Raw genomic sequence first — 20,761 nt, 5'->3', positions numbered from 1 at the left:
AATGTATCTTCCTCCGAGGAGGTTGATGCAGAGAGTGTCGAAGCGAGGGTTGAGGAACCGCCATCCTCTTCCTCTGCACATGAGGAGCTGCTGGAGGTTGTGACCAGGGCAGTCGCTAAGTTAAATATAGACTGGCCCGCGGAGAGAAGCGACAGTAAACAAAAGAGTAAACTTGATGAGCGCTTTCTCCCCGCACGGTCACAACCACAGCGTCGGGGTCTGCCGTTTTTCTCCGACCTCCACACCGAGGTGTGGAGGTCGTGGGAGAAACCAGTACAATATTGTGTTTTCAGCCCCCAAACATCAGTTTATAGCAATATACTGGGGCTGAAACACAACGGCTATGGGGCGATGCCTCAGGTTGAAGAGACGCTTGCGGGCTATCTCTCGCCTGAGTCTGCATCGTCCCTCAAGACCCCGACATTACCCACTAAGCCTTTCAGAACAACATCGGGCTTGGTGGGTAAGGCTTATTCGGCAGCAGGTCAGGCTGCAGCTTGCCTCCATACTATGGCTATATTGCAAGCTTACCAGGCTGACGTGCTGGGGGAGATTGATGATAGCGGGGAAGCTACGTTTGAGTCAATTCAAGAGCTAAGGAAAGCAACTGATTTAGCTCTCCGGGCCACCAAGGAAATGGCCAAGTCAATCGGCCATTCCATGGCAGCATTGGTGGCCACGGAGAGGCATTTATGGCTCAATCTATCAGATATCAAAGAGAAAGATAAAAACATCCTCATGGATGCGTCGCTGTCTCCTGAGGGCCTCTTCGGCGACGCAGTATCATCTGTCGTCGAGAGGTTCCAGGAGACAAGAAAACAATCTGCGGCCTTCCAGAGGTTTCTTCCCCCATCGAACTCCCCCCGAGGCTGCTGGGCGGGGGCAACCTCGGCCGATAGCCAGCTCCTCAGCTCATAGAGAGCAACAGAAGACCAGTGTGGCCGCCCGGGCTCCCCCGCAGAGAGCTTGGGGACCGGGGCGGTCAGCACAGGTGAGACCTCCCGGGAGCAGGGCGGATCTGAGGACTGTTATTGTGTCCCGGAAGGTCTCGAAAAAGAAGTCCTGACGCCAGGTGCTCAGGACCGACGAGGGCAGTCCCCTCCGGAGGGTTTCGGTTGACGAGAGATCTATCAGCCACTCCTCTTCGGTGCCCTCAGGGGGCCATTCTGACAACCCTGCCACCCAGTGTGATCAGGGCGCAGAGGTTCAGTAAGAGGAGGGTCAGTTCGCACTTGATTCCTCTATCTGCCGGTGCGCCGCTTCAGATAGACGAGCCAAGTGCTCAAAAAACACCAGAGACCAGTCTCGAGAGGTTGGTACCCTTAGTAGAATATTTGGAAGAATGGAAACGTCTCCCGAACATTTCAAATTGGGTGCTGCTCATGATAGAACAGGGTTACAAAATTCAATTCAATTATCATCCCCCCGGGTTCAACGGGGTTCTTCCCACATGGGTGACCCCAGAGCAGTCTCTGGTTATGGAACAAGAGGTTATGACGCTTTTGCGAAAAGGAGCTATAGAGAGGGTTCCTCCTCCCAGCAAAATGTCAGGGTTTTACAGCCGTTATTTCATTGTTCCAAAGAAGGATGGAGGGTTGCGCCCGATCATAGATTTACGTGTGCTAAATCGATCTGTAAAAAAGCTGAAATTCAAGATGCTGACACTCAGACAGATTATCCCACAGATCAGATCCGAGGACTGGTTTGTGGCGATAGATCTGAAAGATGCTTATTTTCATGTATCCATTCATCCTTCACACAGGAAGTTCCTCAGGTTTGCTTTCGGGGGCGAAGCATACCAATACAGGGTACTTCCGTTCGGCCTATCTCTATCACCCCGCACGTTCACAAAGTGCGTGGATGCAGCTCTGGCTCCGCTGAGACTCCAGGGCATCCGCGTGCTGAACTATATAGACGACTGGTTGATAATAGCTCAAACAGAACATCTGGCAGTCCAACATCGAGATGTTGTTCTGTCACACATGAAAAAGCTTGGGCTGAGGCTCAACGCCAAAAAGAGTGTACTGATTCCGAGTCAAGTTGCCAATTATTTGGGGGTAATTTGGGATTCTACCAAAATGAGGGCACGTCTATCTCATGCCCATGTGGATTCCATTCTCGGGGCAGTAAATGGGGTGAAGTTAGGCCAGTCACTCACTGTGAAACAATTTCAGAGGTTGTTGGGTCTGATGGCAGCTGCGTCCAACGTGATAACTTTTGGCCTGCTGCACATGAGGCCCTTACAGTGGTGGCTCAGGACACCTCAGGACTTTTCTCCGAGGGGAAATCCTTTTCGCATGATCAAAGTCACGCGTGGCGATGCCTTCGTGCTCTGTTCATGTGGAAAAAGCCTTGGTTCCTGTCCCAGGGACCCGTGCTGGGAACTTCTTGTCTTCGCGTAATGCTTACAACAGATGCATCCCTCACGGGCTGGGGGGCGATCATGAGTGGTCGCTCAGCTCAAGGTCTATGGGAGGACCATCAGCTCTCCTGGCACATAAATCGGCTGGAGATGATGGCGGTGTTTCATGCATTAAGACACTTCCTCCCAGACCTGAGGGGCCATCATGTGTTAGTCCGCACGGACAACACGTCGGTGGTCTCTTACATAAACCATCAGGGGGGTCTGCGGTCTCGCCACTTATGCAAAATGGCGCGTCGGATCCTCCTGTGGGCCCAGGGAAAGCTTCTATCAGTAAAAGCAGCATATATTCCAGGGCATCTGAATGTGGGGGCGGACACCCTGACGAGACAGGGTCTGAGACCGGGGGAATTGAAGCTCCACACCGAGGTGATGGAGCTTATTTGGAAAAACTTCGGTCGAGCTCAAGTCGATCTATTTGCTACTCAGGAGTCAACCCAGTGTCCTTTCTGGTACTCTCTAGTTCACTCAGCACCTCTAGGGCTGGATGCCATGCTGCAAACGTGGCCGAGGCTGCGTTTGTATGCATTTCCTCCGATCTCGATGCTCCCGGGAGTTCTGGCAAAGGTTCGCCAGGAGAAGGCCGATCTAATATTAGTGGCCCCGTACTGGCCGACCAGAGTATGGTTCGCAGATCTAATATCTCTTCTTCACGGCTCCCCCATGGAGCTACCTCTCAGACAGGATCTTCTGTCTCAAGCGGGCGGCACGATTTTCCATCCTCGCCCAGAAATGTGGAAACTGTGGGCCTGGCCCCTGAGGGGGCAAGGCTCATAGAGGCTTGTCTTCCAACCGAGGTTGTGGAGACCATCTTTCAGTCCAGAGCTCCCTCCACGAGGAAGCTGTATATGTATAAGTGGAAGTTATTTACTACTTGGTGTAGTCAACATAATGTGGACCCTGTCCATGCTCCATTGAATTCTGTACTTCAATTTCTTCAAGGAAAGTTTTCCGAAGGTTTAACGCATTCTACACTAAAGGTGTATATTGCAGCTATCTCAGCATATCATGCTCCTATTGGGGGTGTCTCGGTGGGTCGAGACCCCTTGGTAATTCGCTTCCTCCGTGGTGCATTGAGTAGTAAATTCTAGGACTCCAGCATGGGATCTTACTATAGTGTTGCAAGGGTTAGCTGAGGCACCCTTTGAACCCATAGAAGAAGTGTCTGACAAGTTCCTAACACTAAAGACCATATTTCTTCTTGCAATTTCATCTCTAAAAAGAATAGGAGATTTACAAGCACTTTCAGTGGCTCCTTCATGTCTGGAATTTGCCCCTGGCATGGTTAAAGCGTTTCTGCATACTCGACCTGGCTACGTGCCTAAGGTCCCTACTAATATATCAGGTCCTATCGTACTCCAGGCCTACTGTCCTCCTCCATTCGAAAATATGGATCAGGAAAAACGGAATCTGCTATGTCCAGTTAGGGCATTGAATGCTTATGTCCACAGAGCTGCCCTGTGGCGTATAACTGATCAGTTATTTGTCTGTTACGGATCCTCTAAAAAAGGGGCCCCTGCGTCCAAGCAGAGAATGAGCAAGTGGGTAGTTGGTGGGTAGCATCTCACTGGCATATAAAGCAGCTGGACATGCGTGTCCACTCTTTGTCCGTGCTCACTCCACTAGGGGGATGGCCGCTTCCAAAGCGTTAGTCTCTGGTGTATCATTGAATAATATTTGCAATGCAGTTGGATGGTCTTCCCAGCATACGTTTATAAGGTTTTATAACCTAGATGTAGTCTCTGCTCCAGGTGCTGTAGCTCTACAAGATAATAGACAGGTACCTGGAGATACGGCATAGTTAGGATAGCGTTCCCATCACGTCATTGACGTAGCGTCGATAGTTCCCACGAAAGGGAACGTCCCGGGTTACGAATGTAACCCTGGTTCCCTGAGTAGGGGAACGAGACGCTACGTCACGTCGCCGTCCCCCCAGCATACCTGTGAGCGTTTGCTTCAGACTATTCTTACTCAGGGAACCAGGGTTACATCCGTAACCCGAGACGTTTTCATGCCTTTTGCACAACATTGCACCATTTCATGCTTTTCATCTTCAGAAAGATCTTTCTTCCTCCCCATATGGCATGAGAACTGTGACTTGCTTAATAATGTGGAAAAGTAGGGTTTCCATAGATCTGGCAAATTATTTTGTCTGAGATTGATACCAGTTATCTAAAAAGACATGGATAAATAAACAAACATTTTCTTAGAAAAACTAAAATCTGAATGTTTATTGTACTGAAATCTTACTGATATGTCACTTGCATTATAATTTGGAACGCAGTGTAGGTCATGTCCCAAGACCGTTCAAGCTAGCAGTTATTAAGCCTCTCATTAAGAAACCACAATTAGATCCAAATGTATTGGCAAATTACAGACCCATTTCAAATCTTCCATTTATGTCCAAAATTCTAGAAAAAGTGGTGTCAGTCCAATTGTGCTCCTTCTTGCAAAAAAAGCTATCTATGAAAAATTTCTGTCAGGATTTAGATCTCATCATAGCACAGAAACTGCGCTCGTTAAAATTACAAACGACTTACTTGTAGCTTCTGACCAAGGCTGTATCTCAATACTAGTACTACTTGAACTCAGTGCTGCGTTTGACACTATAGATCATAAAATACTACACCGACTACAAAATTATACTGGTATACAAGGCCAGGCATTACGGTGGTTTAGGTCGTACCTATCAGACTGTCACAATTTTGTTTATTTAAATGGGGAAAAATCTAAGATAACGATAGTAAACTATGGAGTGCCACAAGGATCTGTGTTAGGCCATCTGCTGTTTTCAATATACATGCTGCCACTCGGCAATATTATAAGAAAACATAGAATTAGTTTCCACTGCTATGCCAATGATACTCAGTTATATATTTGTGTGTTAAAGAAGTAAAACATTGGATGACTAATAATTTTCTTCTATTAAATTCAGATAAGACTGAAGTATTACTTATTGGACCAAAAACCTGTACACAGAATCTTTCAGACTTCAATCTGCATTTAGAAGGATGTACTACTCCATCCTCGACAGTTGAAGACCTGGGTGTTATATTAGACAGCAACTTGTCCTTTGAAAATCATATTTCATATGTTACAAAAACAGCCTTCTTCCACCTCAGAAACATTGCTAAGATACAGAATATGTTATCTATTTCTGATGCAGAAAAGTTAGTTCATGCTTTCATGACGTCTTGACTAGATTACTGTAATGCTTTATTAGCTGGTTGTCCTGCTTCCTCAATAAATAAGCTACAATTAGTACAAAATGCAGCTGCTACAGTTCTTACCAGGTCAAGAAAATTTGATCATATATCACCAATTTTATCATCTCTACACTGATTACCCATTAAGTTCCGTATCGATTATAAAGTATTGCTAATGACCTATAAGGCTCTAAATGGTTTAGCTCCTGTGTACTTAACTGATCTTATATTGCCCTACAATCCTTCACGCTCTTTAAGATCACAAAACTCTAGACTTCTGGTTGTACCTAGGATATCTAAGTCCACTAAAGGAGGGAGAGCGTTTTCACATTTGGCTCTGAAACTCTGGAATAGCCTTCCTGATAATGTTAGGGGCTCAGACTCGCTCACCCAGTTTAAATCTAGATTAAAGATGCATCTCTTTAGCCAAGCATTCACATAATGCATCTCATACCAGATCAATTGCATATGACTATCTTTGCTTAATGTTACGAACAGCAGCTACACTAATTATTCTCCATTTGCTTTTCTGTTTTACCTCGGGACTAGAGAGGACATCAGCTTCAGTTTGGATCCAGCCTCTTAAGAAGACCTCAGATGACAAACACCTATGAAGAGACGGCGCCAACTCCTACGAGGACTTCAGAAGATGCAATCATCTGGATCAATATGCACATTCCCAAATTTCTATATATCCTAATTATTGTTAATATGAAATTAATTTTTCCAGGAGCTCATTGCTTCTAACTTCAGGTAAACTGCTAACAGTGATTGTAAATTAATTGCTTAAATTATTACATTATTTGCTAACTGCATTCTTTAAATTGTAATGTTGACATGCATTCTCTGTAAAGCTGCTTTGAAACGATATGTATCGTGAAAAGCGCTATACAAATAAATGTGAATTTAATTGAATTGAATTATACTATAACATAAGATATAAATAGATAGTCCCAATGTCATTACATGTTCTAATGCACATTTGGAATAATTAGACAATGTCAAAAGAAAGTGAACCTGCAGAGTTTTGCATTCAAATGTAAAGGGAATGCTTCATGGGCATGAGGCAAACTTAGTTCAGACTACCTCCAGAGAACATCTACATTGCTCACATTTACAACAAAATTCTTACAAAAAGAAAATGAAATGGGAAGGTGTCAGGGAGTTATATAGAATTTACAGCATGTTTGACAATGATGAGTCTGTTTTCGCAGTGACATCAAATCTACAGTCCCTAGCTGGTATATTTTACAAAAAACGATTTCACAGCTGGCTAATCCAATTTTGTCACAAAATCTCCATGCCATACAAAAACTTATTTTGGGAGCAGAATATTCCCTTTCTTGTGTGGAAATCATTCTCCATGCATTTCCCCATTCTTTCGCAGATCTGATGAAGTCGTGAGGGACTAGACTCAAGGTGTTCTAGAATGTTCTGAGCGTGCCGAAGTGATAGAGTTTGTGGCATGGCAAAGAGGTCATGTCAATAGCTGTAATGGCCTGTAATAGGAGCACCCTGGTGAGTACAGTGTCATCAGTGCGTCAAAATATTCAGCTATTTCTTTAATGCGTGTGTCTACTAGAAGCCAAAGCCCAGGATGATGAGTGGGTGGAGGATATAGCATTGTGAATAGCCAGACACTCTTGTGCCTTGTTTCCTCGACTCATTCAGGCTACAGAGCATCTGTTTCAAATGTTCACTTTTACCTCTAAAATCTGAAAACTTTTAGAAACAAATATCCATTCTCACTCTACTGCTTTGTAAATCTCAACAAGATAGCAATCTCAGCGCTGGAAGCACTTGTTTCGATCGGGTCACTTCTGATCTGCATTATCGCGTCAGATCTTGGCTTTGAGAGACTGACACAAGAAAAGCTTGTATTGCAAAGAATCAATGGCGTCAGGCTGTATCCCTGTCAAAGGCCTGCCACAATTCTTTCTGCTGAAACCTGTCTTCTGGGATGGTCAGAAGAAAAGGCAAGATCAGAATGATATGCATTGTTGTCTGGCTAATGTCACATTCACTGAGTGTCCTACAGGAGTTTGAATATATAACACTGCATAGTAGACATGATGAAGCATGTTCTCTGGTTCCAACGAAACAGTGTGCACTTGATAAAAGTAAATAAATGAAAATAAATCAGGGGCATTTCAGAATTCATTCTTCATTCCTCAACCCTGAACATATTTTTTTACCTGGATAAGATCTAATAATTGATATTTGTGGAGTGTGGTCATGATGCATTTGTCTTCTAAAGTCAACATTATTTTCTGCTTTCTGGATGGAAGAGCCAGAGAAAAATAATACCTGCAATTTCCATAGTACTACTCTAGGTGGGGGAATTTATGAAATTCCAACTCCATAAAAACATAAGAAACAAAACAGCAAAATATATAGTAGCTTATTTTCTTACCCCTTAGGCAAACAGAATATTTTCTAATGCTGTTACACATGAAAAAATATAAATGAAGTTCATATAGACGAATTCATATCAATTTGCCAAAAATGTAAAATAATTGTAATGACACTGTGTTGTGCAATGCCTGTGCACTCATGTTCATTGTTTAATAACATGACCAGGATATCACCTAGGTAGTGGAGTGCAAAAGTGAAAGAAAAATAAAATTGACTTTAAGTGTATTTGTGTACCTTCTTTCATACACAGTACACGCCTGCATCCCCTCAGCACTCTCTAATTGTTCCAAGCCATTGCAGGCAGTTTCAAACAGGGCCATTTATCTTCCAGGGCAAAGGAAATGGTCTTTGGCCTGATCTTTAATCACTCCCCTGCCGCAGTGTGCAAGGTCATCAGAGAAGTGGTGACAAACAGTCCTACAGAACTACCCTTGTCGCGCGGAGACTCGCTGTCTAAAATTAGAGAGTGACACGAGCCCAACAGGATGTTTCAATTACAGCCCTAGATCAGGATGGGAAAAAATGAAGCATCCAGTTACTGTGTGTGGCTCTGTGTGTAATAGAGATGCAAAGGGAAGTCTGGACGGAGACCCACAGGACAGAGAAAGGGCCGAGAGGGGCAGAGGACACAGAGGATTGTGATTCACAAGGATTATAGAGAAGTCCGTTATCCCAGAAGAAAAGATTGGACAGATTTCTCTGCTGACACTGAACTCTAGATAATAAATGGTAACATTTTACTTGAAGGGGTGTGCATAAGACTGACATGACACCTTCATAATCTTGACATGACACATGTCATGAATATGAAGGAGGTTTTATGAATGTTTATGACAACTGTCATTAAGTGTCATTCGCTCAATTATGTCATTTTTAATGCAAAGATGACATTGTTTGAGATGTCTTTGTTACGACAACTTGACATAAACCAACACATCATAACCTGTCAGTGTCTTTGTCATGACAACTTGACATTAGCAAAACATCATAACCTGTCATAAACATGACATAGCAGATTAATTGTCAAACTTAAAAAACTACTTAGCTTTATGGGTTAACAATACATTACATTATTTTGGTAACACTTCAGTATAGGGAACACATATATAAACGATTAACTGACTTTTCCCTCAATAAACTCTTAATTTACTGCTTATTATAGTTAATTGTTAGGTTTAGGTATTGGGTAGGATTAAGAACGTAGAATAAGGTCATGCAGAATAATGTGCTTTTTAAGTACTAATAAATAGCCAATATTTTAGCCATATGAATACTAATAGTAATAAGCAACTAGTTAAAAGACCCTAAAATAAAGTGTTACCATTATTTTATAACAGTGTCATCTTTTTTATGAAATTTGAAATTGTCTATTATCTGACCTTCTGTTGGAGGAAAAAAAAAAAAAAAACATGAAATGAAAAATATTCATGACGCTGTTATAAAATTATTTGTCAGACTATTGTCACTTAATGACATTTTAATGACAAGTTCAATTTGTACCACTGTACTTGAGCTTAAGATACATATTTGACACTATTATAAAGGCCTCATGACAGCCAATGTCAAAACCAACCACATGACAGTTTAATGCAATGTTAACCCATAAAGCTAAATGATGACAAGTTGTCACGACAAAGACACTGACAGGTTATGATGTATTGGTTTATGTCAAGTTGTCATAACTAGGACATCTCAAACAATGTCATCTTTGCATTAAAAATGACATAATTGAGCGAATGACACTTAATGACAGTTGTCATAAACATTCATAAAACCTCCTTCATATTCATGACATGTGTCATGTCATGATTATGAAGGTGTCATGTCAGTCTTATGCACACCCCTTCAAGTAAAGTGTTACCTAATAAATTTGAGATTTGAGACACAAAATAGAAGGATGAGAAGATGTGGAACACTCAGAAAAAAATCAACTGCTAAAGTCATTGTAGAGATGACTTCAAATGAATAGTTTACTATTTACTCAACCTCATATCATTCTAAACCTATATCACTTTCTTTTCAGGGACACAAAAGACAAGAAAATGCAGAATGTCTGAAATGCTCTTTTCCAATCAATGAAATTTTCAAATCATATAAGTAGACCATGCTAGTCTTGTTTTTAGAGCCATCATTTTTCAACCAAAATCGAATCTTCCTACACAACCTGTAAATCTAAACATGAACGTAAATGCTCTTTTAGATGAAAAAAACTCTCTTCCATTAACTGATTGAAGCGGACACCACTGTCCAGACAGCAGCTGCGTTCAGATAATAAATCACTCTTGAGGTTCATTACAGCATCAGAAAGAACTGGCAGTGTGTTTACCCTTTGCTTATATACTTGCTATCATCGTCTCACTGGCTAGAGTGGCTAAATGTGAGCAGTGCTGATTTGAATACTGATCTTGCAGGGAGTCTGAGCTCAAAGGGGCTTTCAAAGAGCACAATGTGAGATTCATCCTTCCATGGCTGCCAATCACATCTACTCCAGCTGAAGCCACAAAAAGGCCCATACTAAAACTGATGGACACTGTCAATATTAATGATAAAAAAAAATTTAAAAAAAATATGCCCATACTGTACATTATTGCAGCCCCTCAATTCCCATTCTGTCTGAAACGCACTGATTTCTACAAAGCCCATCCTTCCGAAAAAACTCAGAGTGCTCTGATTGGCCAGCTGACACAGTGCATTGTGATTGGCCTAAAAGCTCAAGCGTGTGTCAGAAATGTAACGCCCCCTAACCGTAATTGCAGGCTTTAGCTTTCAAAGCTTCTAAAGCATTTGTAAACACACACAGATTCTGAAAATATGGATGATCAAGCTGATCGATAGGAACCAACTTGCAAAGCGTGTGTCACGGAATGCACAGAGACAAACAGGTAAGATCCAAATGCAGCATTAATGGGGTAATCCAAAATGTAATCCACAACAGGCAAGGGTCAAAATCCATAGAGCAGTCCAAACAGAAAACAAAAAAACAAACAGAGGCCAGTGACATAAAATGAAACCATGATAACAAAAACAGAAACACACTCAGTATAAATAGACAGTCACTAATGAACATAACACAAGACAGCTGGGTGCAATGAAGAGGTAATGAGTCCGGGAAGTGAGTTCTGGGAAATGAAGTCCAAGTGAAGAAAACAAGAGTCCGGGTTGGAGCGCCCTTTAGTGGCTGATTAGGGCACTCCCACTAGTGATCATGACAGCGTGTCGCAGTGGTAAGTTGTCTTTGTATAGCCAGCTGTCTCCCAGAAAGCTGTCCACGAGCAAACTTTTGGGTTGTACTGCTCAGGAACAGCTTTATAAATAAATATTAAAGGGTCATGAAACCCCAAAACACATTTCTGAGATGTGAACAGATATGTAGAGGCTGCACATCACTGAAAACACTAAATTTAAACATGAATTTAATCAACAAGTGGAAATTTGTTATTTTTGCATTTTTCTGAGCAATTTCATTATTCTGGGTTAAAAGCAAAGTTGAAGCAGAATCTACGGAAATCATGGAATCTGACGTAGAATTGTACCTCCGGAGTGTGTGATTGGCTGCTGGAGCTGGAGAGGCACGATTCTATGTCATCCAGTTCTAAGTGCTTCTCTGCATTTATTCATGAGAATGAACTCTTTTAACTCTTTCACTCTGCTGTATTAGATCGCATTACAGCAGAGAATTCAAACAACATGTGGAGCGCGCTTGAGAACGGTTTCTGTGCGGAATGCCGAGATGAGTTTAACAATGCTCATGACACGGATCAAAAATCATATGCGGACTGGAGTAAGTTTTTATGGACACATTTCATATACTCTAGTGCTCTAAACATGAACCTGCACCATGTATAAGCATATATTTAATCACATATTCTTCAACTGAAATAAATGTGCAAATAAGGACATTGATAAAGCTGTACGTCTGATCATGAATACAATGACATTTGGAATTATTCTGATACACAGAAGACAATGATTAAAATTTCAAAGAACAACGGACAAAAGTAACTATGCCTTTATTCTTTGTGTTTTAAACTGTCATGTGCCCTTTGACTGTAGTGCTTGTAAATTTAATGAAAATATGATTCATAAGTTTCAAATGTTCTTCCGTGTTTCTCCCTTGTTCTTGGGAGTTTTTCTTGTCATATAGGGTTATATTTTTAAAACTGTTTGTGTTTTTTCTCCATGGTCATATTTTAATATTCATGTCTGTATAATAAGTGTGTTGTAGGTCTGTGTTTTATTGGTTGTTGTCTCCCTTTTTCCCACCTTCTACTCTCCCACTTTTACACATGCCCATTTCTTGAGATTTTTTCAACTCAGAGATGTGAACGACCAGGTTCAAATTAGTTAGATACATTTTATTAGTAGATTCTAGTTTAGATACACAAACTGTTATACTGGACTTCGTGTTGTGGGTCAGTATTTGTTTTTGTAACATCTTTCATTAATGTCATTAATGTGTCAGGGGAGCTGAGATAGACTGAAGCGGTTGTGTACACTCATGCAGAGCAGGGGATTGCAGCTTCACTAGGCCATATGTTCGCCTACATCACCTGCATGCATGCTTGTTTCTAATGAGCCCTTCACCCTAGAAGCCCCCCATCAAACTGCCACCTACACATAATTGGGACCACCAAGCCACCCCAAGGCACCATGATAGATCTCTCTGTGTGCAGCATGAGGAAAAGAGAGTGAAGTGAAATTACCAGGCAAACAAGTACTTTGTTGCTGCTGACCTTTACATGATACTAATGTACACGCGCACTGAGCCTATCTGCAGGCAGCCACTGCAGAGGCATAGAGCAGTGAGGTTCTGGCTTCAGGGACAACAAACGGGTTTTGTAGTGGGAATGAGTTCCTATGAACCAGCTACATCCTGAGATCATAAAATGGCACAAGAATCGCAGAGGAATGAGAATGCTCTGAAGTGAAAGATGTCTGTGAAACCCCCACTATGGGGTTTCATCATGCAGGCAAATTCATGGGCCATTAAACTGATCTACACTGCATTCCAAATTATTATGCAATTGACATATCAGTAAGATTTCAGTACAATAAACATTCAGATTTTAGTTTTTCTAAGAAAATGTTTGTTTATTTATCCATGTCTTTTTAGATAACTGGTATCAATCTCAGACAAAATAATTTGCCAGATCTATGGAAACCCTACTTAGAGGTTGTTCCACTTTATTAAACAAGTCACAGTTCTCATGCAATATGGGGAGGAAGAAAGATCTTTCTGAAGATGAAAAGCATGAAATGGTGCAATGTTGTGCAAAAGGCATGAAAACAACTAATATTGTGTGGAACTGAATGGAGATTATCGAATTATCATAAGATTTGTAAGTGATTTAGAGCACAGCAGAACTCAGTCAGATAAAGGCTTATTAATGAAAGTTCCTATCAAAAAAATGTATTGTATTAAAAGGGCAGCTATAAAAAAGCCAGTGTTGAACAGCAAACAGGTATTTGAAGCTGCTGGTGTCTCTGGTGAGTCTTGAGAACCTCACCATGCAGGCTGGCAGTTGTGCGTAAAGATGCATTTTAGACCACTAACCAAACCTAACAAAGAGAAACATTTACAGTGGGTGTAGAAATACATTTTCAAACAGTTTTATTGCTGTGGTGTTTTTTTTTTTTTTTGCAGCAGCATGGGATAGTGCATAGTGCATTGTACAATAGTGCATTGTACTATGCACTATCCTCCTTTTTATACCATAGCTGAAAATTAATTATTATGAACTCCACATATCTTGCAAAAGTCATTTTAATACCCTCCATCTCACTTCCCAGTATTCCAGCCCAAATCATCACCCACCAGCTCCTTGCTGACATCACAGTCTTGTTGGAACATGGTGGCCATTCACCAACCATCCAGGAATCCATTTATTTAGACCATCCATTGTAGTACGGCATTAGTCAGTTAATAAAAGTATTTAAAATTTTTTTTTAGAAGAGTCTTCATGTATTTCTAAACCCACTGTAAATGTTTCTCTTTGTGAGGTTTGATTAGGGGTGGCTAAAATGCATCTTTACGCACAACTACCGGCCTGCATGGAGAGTTTCTTGAGACTCCATAGGCACCAGCAGCTTCAAATACCTTTTTGCTGCTCAACACTGGCTTTTTCTTATAGCTGCCCTTTTAATGCAATTAATTTTTTTGACAGGAACTTTTGTCACGGAAAAGAAGACTGGATACAAATGCAAGTTAATATCTCTTTGATAGAGCTTCACGCCAGGTAAGTAGACAACAAACACACAGCAGCAACACAGACAGCAGGAGAGGGGTAACACAGGGACTTCGATGGGCGATGAAGTGTCCGTGTGAGTATCCGTGAATGAAATCCAGAACGAGTAATCCAATGAGACAGACAGGTAACAGGGAACAGCGATGAGAATCCAAACCAGGAACAAGAAACACGAGAAACAACAGGACAACACCAGGACTTCAACAAACGGTCTGACAAACATGAGACGAAAGACAAGGCGTTATATAGGCAGGTGTAATGATCCACAGCTGCCGCTGATCAGCAATCAGCGGCGACGCCCACACAGAACAATCAAGTGACACATCCCAAAACCTACACACAGACAACAGTATAAGACAGCGGATTAGTGAACCGTGACACCTTTATCTGACCGAGTTCTGCTGTGCTCTAAATCACTCACAAATTTTATGATAATTTGATAATATCCATTCAGTTTTCACAAAATATTAGTTGTTTTCATGCCTTTTGCACAACATTGCACCATTTCATGCTTTTCATCTTCAAAAAGATATTTCTTCCTCCCCCATGTTGCATGAGAACTATGACTTGCTTAATAATGTGGAACATCCTCTAAGTAGGGTTTCCATAGATCTGGCAAATTATTTTGTCTGAGATTGATACCAGTTATCTAAAAAGACATGGATAAATAAACGAACAAACATTTTCTTAGAAAAACTAAAATCTGAATGTTTATTGTACAGAAATCCCAAGTTAGCAATGTATGCACTTTGTAAAACCTGACCTGACTGGGCTGAGTGTCTTTGAATGGGGATTCCCCTTGTGGTCCTTGCTTGAGAGGGATTTCCCAGATTCTTAGATTTGTTGGCGGTCTCATCATATTTTTGTGTGATTTTTTTTTGTAAAAAAAGTCTCCCTGTTTGAAGTTTGAAGTTTTGAGGCTGACAAAGACTGTAGAATCGGTGATGAATTTTGCGGAAAAACTTAAAGGTGCAGTGTGTACATTTTAGTGGCATTTAGCGGTGAGGTTGTGAATTGCTCAGTCCAGTCTTTTGAAGTACATAGAGAAGCTACGGTGGCCAACACAGGACAAAGATGTAGTCATCTGAGACAGCAGAGTGTAGCCAGTCAAGCAATGACGTTTCTTCTTACTTCTAACAAAGAACGGTCTCTGCTTCTAATAAGCCAGATGACTACTACTACTACTACTTCGTCTTCACGTGTATTCAACGTAGTGACAATGTAAGCTGCTTTTAAAAACACCAACGAAGAAGAAGACCAACATAGTGATGAAACATGCTGGCACAAAATGGCGGTGTATGTAGATAGAAATGGCTCATTCTAAGGTAATAAAAACATAATGGTTCATTATGTGTAGGGTTTTATACACCACTAAAAACATACAGTATGTATATTATATTGCATAAAATATAATACTTCTTTGCAAAATATTTGTCAAAATGTGATTATATCCATGCTTATTTTGTTCACTTGCTCATTCAGCAACAACCGAGTCACTTTAACGTTCTGATTCTAATATTCTTGCTTTACGTTTGGATGCTACCGTAGAAATTTACCCTCGTGGCCAGAGGATAATATTTCTGTCGTAAGAGTCTGTGGATAACTTACCGGTTTGCTGGACGGACCGATAGTTCTCTACATAATTATTAAAACAGAACTAATCATATATGTGATTGATTATAATTTGTTGTAGTTAATTCCCCCTTGGGTCGGTATGTGCATAATAATAATTCATAAAACCTTATGAATTATTATATTCATATTCCACCCATAAATTGATTAATAACTGTACAAATCGTTACATTGTGTGAGGGTGTGTGTCTACGAGTGTATAGCCATGCCTTCATTTGCTAGGCATGAGAAATCTTTTTATATGTTTTAACTATTACTGTGAAGCACTTCGGGCAACAACATTGTGCTATATATAAATGTGCTATATACTGTAAATAAATAAAAGTTGAAGTTGAAATTACAGGAACAATATCTTTTAAAATACATAATTATCCAACATTGACATGATTGTAGATGATACCATTTAATAAAATATCCCCCCCCCCCCCAAAAAAAAAAAAAAAACCTACAATGCCATACAAGAGCTCAATTTGCTGAACCATTTTTAAAAATCTGTTCGTTTTACATGAACCGTCCCAATGGATTCACTAGAATTTAAACAGATTCTCTGACTTTAAAAACATACAGAGTGGATTGTTTAGGCAAGCATGTTTGAATTAGCTCATGGCAGAGCTGGAACAAAGCTTGTTACAAAAAAAGCTACACTATTTAGAAAATAGCTGAGCCACTGATAATGACTACATCCTCAACAGGCATGTATTTGATGCAGTGGTGATGGAGTAGTCATCTAACGCATCTAATGCTGGTGAGGCTTGCAGGTTTAGCCGTGGCATAATGCAACACCAGATAAAGACCATCATGTGTTTCTTAACTGTCTGCAGGTGTCCGATTGCAATGATTAAGGGCGCCTACATGCCAGAGATTACGCTGTGTCATAGAATCCCAGTGTGAGAACAGTGTGCTACAAAGATAACAAAACACAAGGTGTGACTTTCTGATGTTTACAACTTTTGCTTTAACAAACTTAGACATAGACATCCATTGATGGATGAGGATCTCAGAGAAGCAGGTTCAGTTGAGCTTTCAGCAATCCAATTCATTGTACTCCCTGTTTCCACATCCCAAAGATGCATCTTGCTCTTTACTATCCATCAAATGCTCCATCAGAGCTTTCAATAGCTTTTGTCTATACAGTATGTGCCCTAATGGCGGTTTCACACCTCAAGTGTCAGCGGCGCATGAGTGTAAACTGCAGCTGCAGAGATGCGTGAGTATTCACACTGGAAGCGTTTGTACAGCGTCACAGCAGTGGCTCTAAGTTGCATATAAAGTGAGCATTTCTTTAACAAAGACAACTATAAATTTGTTTTTATAAGTTGGACATTTATAAACTTGTTAGTTTTGAAAGTTTGTTAACATGGGGAAGTGTACAACACTCGCAAATAAACCTAAAATAAATAAAAATAAATAAATAAAAGCCTTGTGTTATCCATTACTGCACACAAATGAGGTAAGCTTTGTGTTTTACATCATCTGCTGCGTGCACGTTTACAAGACAGCAAACTTAGTGAAAAAAGCCAGCAAACTCGGGTTTGATTTGGGTATGCTAGTGCCTATATAGCTATCTGTTTGATAACTAAAATAATGTTTATATCTCATATTTTCTGGCTAGTTTACTTTAGATTTTTTTTTTAATACACCATACTTTAACCCAAACTGAATAATAAAAAAAAGTTTAAATGAGTAAATGCCATGCAGCCTCTGCGGGCGGTGTGAATGCTCTCATCTGTTAACATGGGTGCTGAAAAAACACCTCACACCTCAGTACCAAAGCAGCATTGATGTTCACTCCTGACAAGGGGTCATGTGTCACAAGTGAGCTAATGCACTAGATTTGCAGGACAAGAACCATGATGAAGTAGAGCTAACAGAGGGAATGTGCCCTCTACTTTCAGGTAAGTGTGTCCCAGGTTGAGTAAAATGCGTAAAACCTAACTACTTCTACAAAAACAGAGTATTCTGCACAACTGCTTGCAGCTATTCATATTGATGCTCCTATTATGGCTCCGTCAAGGGTGCTGATTGCACCTTCTCTGAAAAAACAGCTACCACTACTAGACAATGTCTGGTTGTGTGTGTATCTGCTCAGTGTGCTCTTCAGTTATGTCAGCACTGCTACAATGCCTCTTGTTTCTGTTGATCCCTAGTGTGTAGAAGCATCATTGAACAGACAGCAGCCCGGGGCACAGTGAAAAGCCCTCGCTGGAGACGAATGGATGCACACCCTCACTAAAGTCCCCCTCCTCTACCAGAGATTAAGTGTGAGGCAACTACTGTCTCAGGAGTCCCATCATTAATTAAGCGTGAGATTGCTCTACTGCCCCTGCCTGCATCAGCTTACTCCATCTATGGATAAAATATGATCGCACACCTCTTACTTCTCGGATCTGGGGTGGCCTGCAAGGGTGGGGAGTCAAAGGGCTGTGCTAAAATAGTGCAGGCACTGGACCCCAAACCACTCAGAACAACCCAACATCAGTCATAGCCTGGGACCCACAGGGGATGGAAAACCTGTCAGCTTCTACAGGTACTTCTTTTGCTGTCTATGCTGACAGGCAGCAAGGGAGTACTAAAAGTGAGACCTATGGAAAATTAATTTGTGGGCACAGCATGAATCAAACTGCCTGAGACCCTGAAAATTGATCTAGAGAGATATTGTTAAAAAAAATAATAATATAATTATATATATATATATATATATATATATATATATATATATATATATATATATATATATATATATATATATATATATATATATATATATTATATATTATATATATATATATATATACACACACACTTACAACATCTTGTTGGAGAGAGAACATTGTTCTAGATGTATTTTGACTTACTATACAGTATTACGGATGTTTGTGGATGAAACCCGGATCTGTAATTTTGCTATTAATGTGAGAGTGTCTTATAGATGCCCCATTCCAGGAGTAACAAGGATGTTAATTCAGGAACATGCCTTACATGGTGAAAGTACAGACTGTATTAATATCCATCCATTCACTGATTCTCTATATTTCTTCTGCTTTGTAGGGTCGTGGGAGTGTTGGATCCTATCCCAGCATCTCTGGCCAAAAGCAGGAAAACACCCTGGACAGGTGGCCAGTACATTGCAGGGCTAAAACACACAGACAGGCACACAAATTCACACTCTCACTCACACCTACTGCAGTCTCTAGTTCACCTTACCCGTAGAATTGTCTGTAGAACCAGTCTTTGGATTGTGGGGGAAACTGGAGTACTCAGTGGACCCATGCTATCATAGAGAGAACATGCAGAATCCACAAAAAATGGCCACCTGACTTAGCTATGACTCAACTGAGAAGCTTCTTGCTTATATGATAACACGATAAATAACATTCATTTAGGGCTGTGGCTTAGCAATTAACATGTTAAGCCATGAGCTCACATTTTAAGAGTTCACATCCAGCTCCTGTCTATACTGCAAATATAGATGGCAAAAAGGTGACAAGACGTAAAAGGGACAAGACGTAAAAAAGCCTTCATACTCTGAAATGGTCTGCATGTGAGTTTGAAGGCTCTTATCAATGGGTGGGTTGCCACCGTACTGATGAAGTCACGCTGCAGTCAGCGCTCGCTGACATGAAAGGTTATTTTATTCTTTATTATTATTTTATATTATTTTAGGTTATTATTTTTATTATATTAATCTGTTTAAGGGGGAGGAAAGAATAAGTCTTCTTTGCCTGTTGCTGAGCGATGCCCTAGGAAGAGTTATGGCTTTAATACGAAGACTGCTGCTTCAATTTTTCCTCTAGCATCAATAAAATGGTCAGCACAATCAGACATTCATTGGCCTCATGTCAGAATGTGTTAAAGAAATCATTCTGGTAGTCAACAGAATGCACAAGGCATCTGAACAGCACATACAGACAGAGATGCTATGATCACCCCTAGGGAAGATTGTCATCAGACACTCACCATTATATCATTCCAACCCCTTATTTTTTTTTCTTCTAAGAAACACAAAATGAGATATTAGGTAGAACTGAACTCTTTTCCAAAACTGGATGGGTGATTTATAACGCCAAGCTCCAAAAAGGACAAAAAGTTGCAAGCAATGATCAAACGTATATTCAGTATTTTCTAAAACAAAATGATAGCTTTGTGTAAGGATCATACCAACATTTACAATGTTATTCACTGATAAACTTCCCCTCAGCTGGGCTGCAAAAATTAAAAAAAAAAAAAAAAATGTTCATGACAAAAATGTTTATGACCTGTTTAATCTTTGAAGGTCTAAATGCAGCGAAATGTGTCTTGCACTCCTGTAGCTGAAGCTAAATTTCTTTTCCCATGTAATGCATAGGGGGGCATATGACATCAAGTGGATACACAGAGACATAAATGCACAAAAAAAACGTGTATTTGGCTAGTTCTATAATATTGTCCCCAGGCTCAAGCTCAAGCTACAGCCCTAGTTCAAGGAGAATAAATGGATAAAATCTAACAATCCTGATTCCTACCTGAATGGTGGGTGGTGAGCGCTGCTTGCGGGTAGTGGTGGTTGACAGTGTGGTGGTGGTCTCAATGAAGGTGGTGGACATCTCCGGGGGCATGGAGGTGGTGGTGCGTGAGGGGCTTCTGCTGGTAGGTACATCTCCTACCAGTCTCACACTGCCATTTATCTTGATGTTAACATGACCTTCAGCTGCCATGTTGAGAACCTTCAGGCCATTGTAATAGAGACCAGAGAGCTGGCCTTGATATGGCCGCTTGCGGTCATTACCGCCTATTGAGATGGTGGCTTGGGTGTTAAAAATGGTCAGCTGACGACCTGAGGGGAAGACCAGTGAAGGAAGAAA

General features: G+C 40.8%; 1 protein-coding gene across 4 annotated transcripts in view; it reads right to left on the bottom strand.

Annotated features, from left to right (window-relative positions):
• Window positions 1–20,761, bottom strand: part of nrxn3b (neurexin 3b) — a 605,102-nt gene that overhangs the window by 34,461 nt on the left and 549,880 nt on the right. For 3 of the 4 annotated variants that reach the window (XM_067384646.1, XM_067384647.1, XM_067384648.1), the window contains one exon: window positions 20,423–20,733. In XM_067384646.1, the coding sequence (XP_067240747.1) occupies window positions 20,423–20,733 (311 nt within the window). Of the gene's footprint in view, window positions 1–1,026; window positions 1,048–20,422; window positions 20,734–20,761 lie in introns of all 4 variants that reach the window. The other variant, XM_067384649.1, reaches the window with a different exon arrangement.

This window comes from Chanodichthys erythropterus, chromosome 4 (genome assembly GCF_024489055.1).
Source record: "Chanodichthys erythropterus isolate Z2021 chromosome 4, ASM2448905v1, whole genome shotgun sequence".
NCBI classification, from domain to species: Eukaryota; Metazoa; Chordata; class Actinopteri; order Cypriniformes; family Xenocyprididae; genus Chanodichthys; species Chanodichthys erythropterus.
This window is presented reverse-complemented; position numbering and strand designations above follow the sequence as displayed.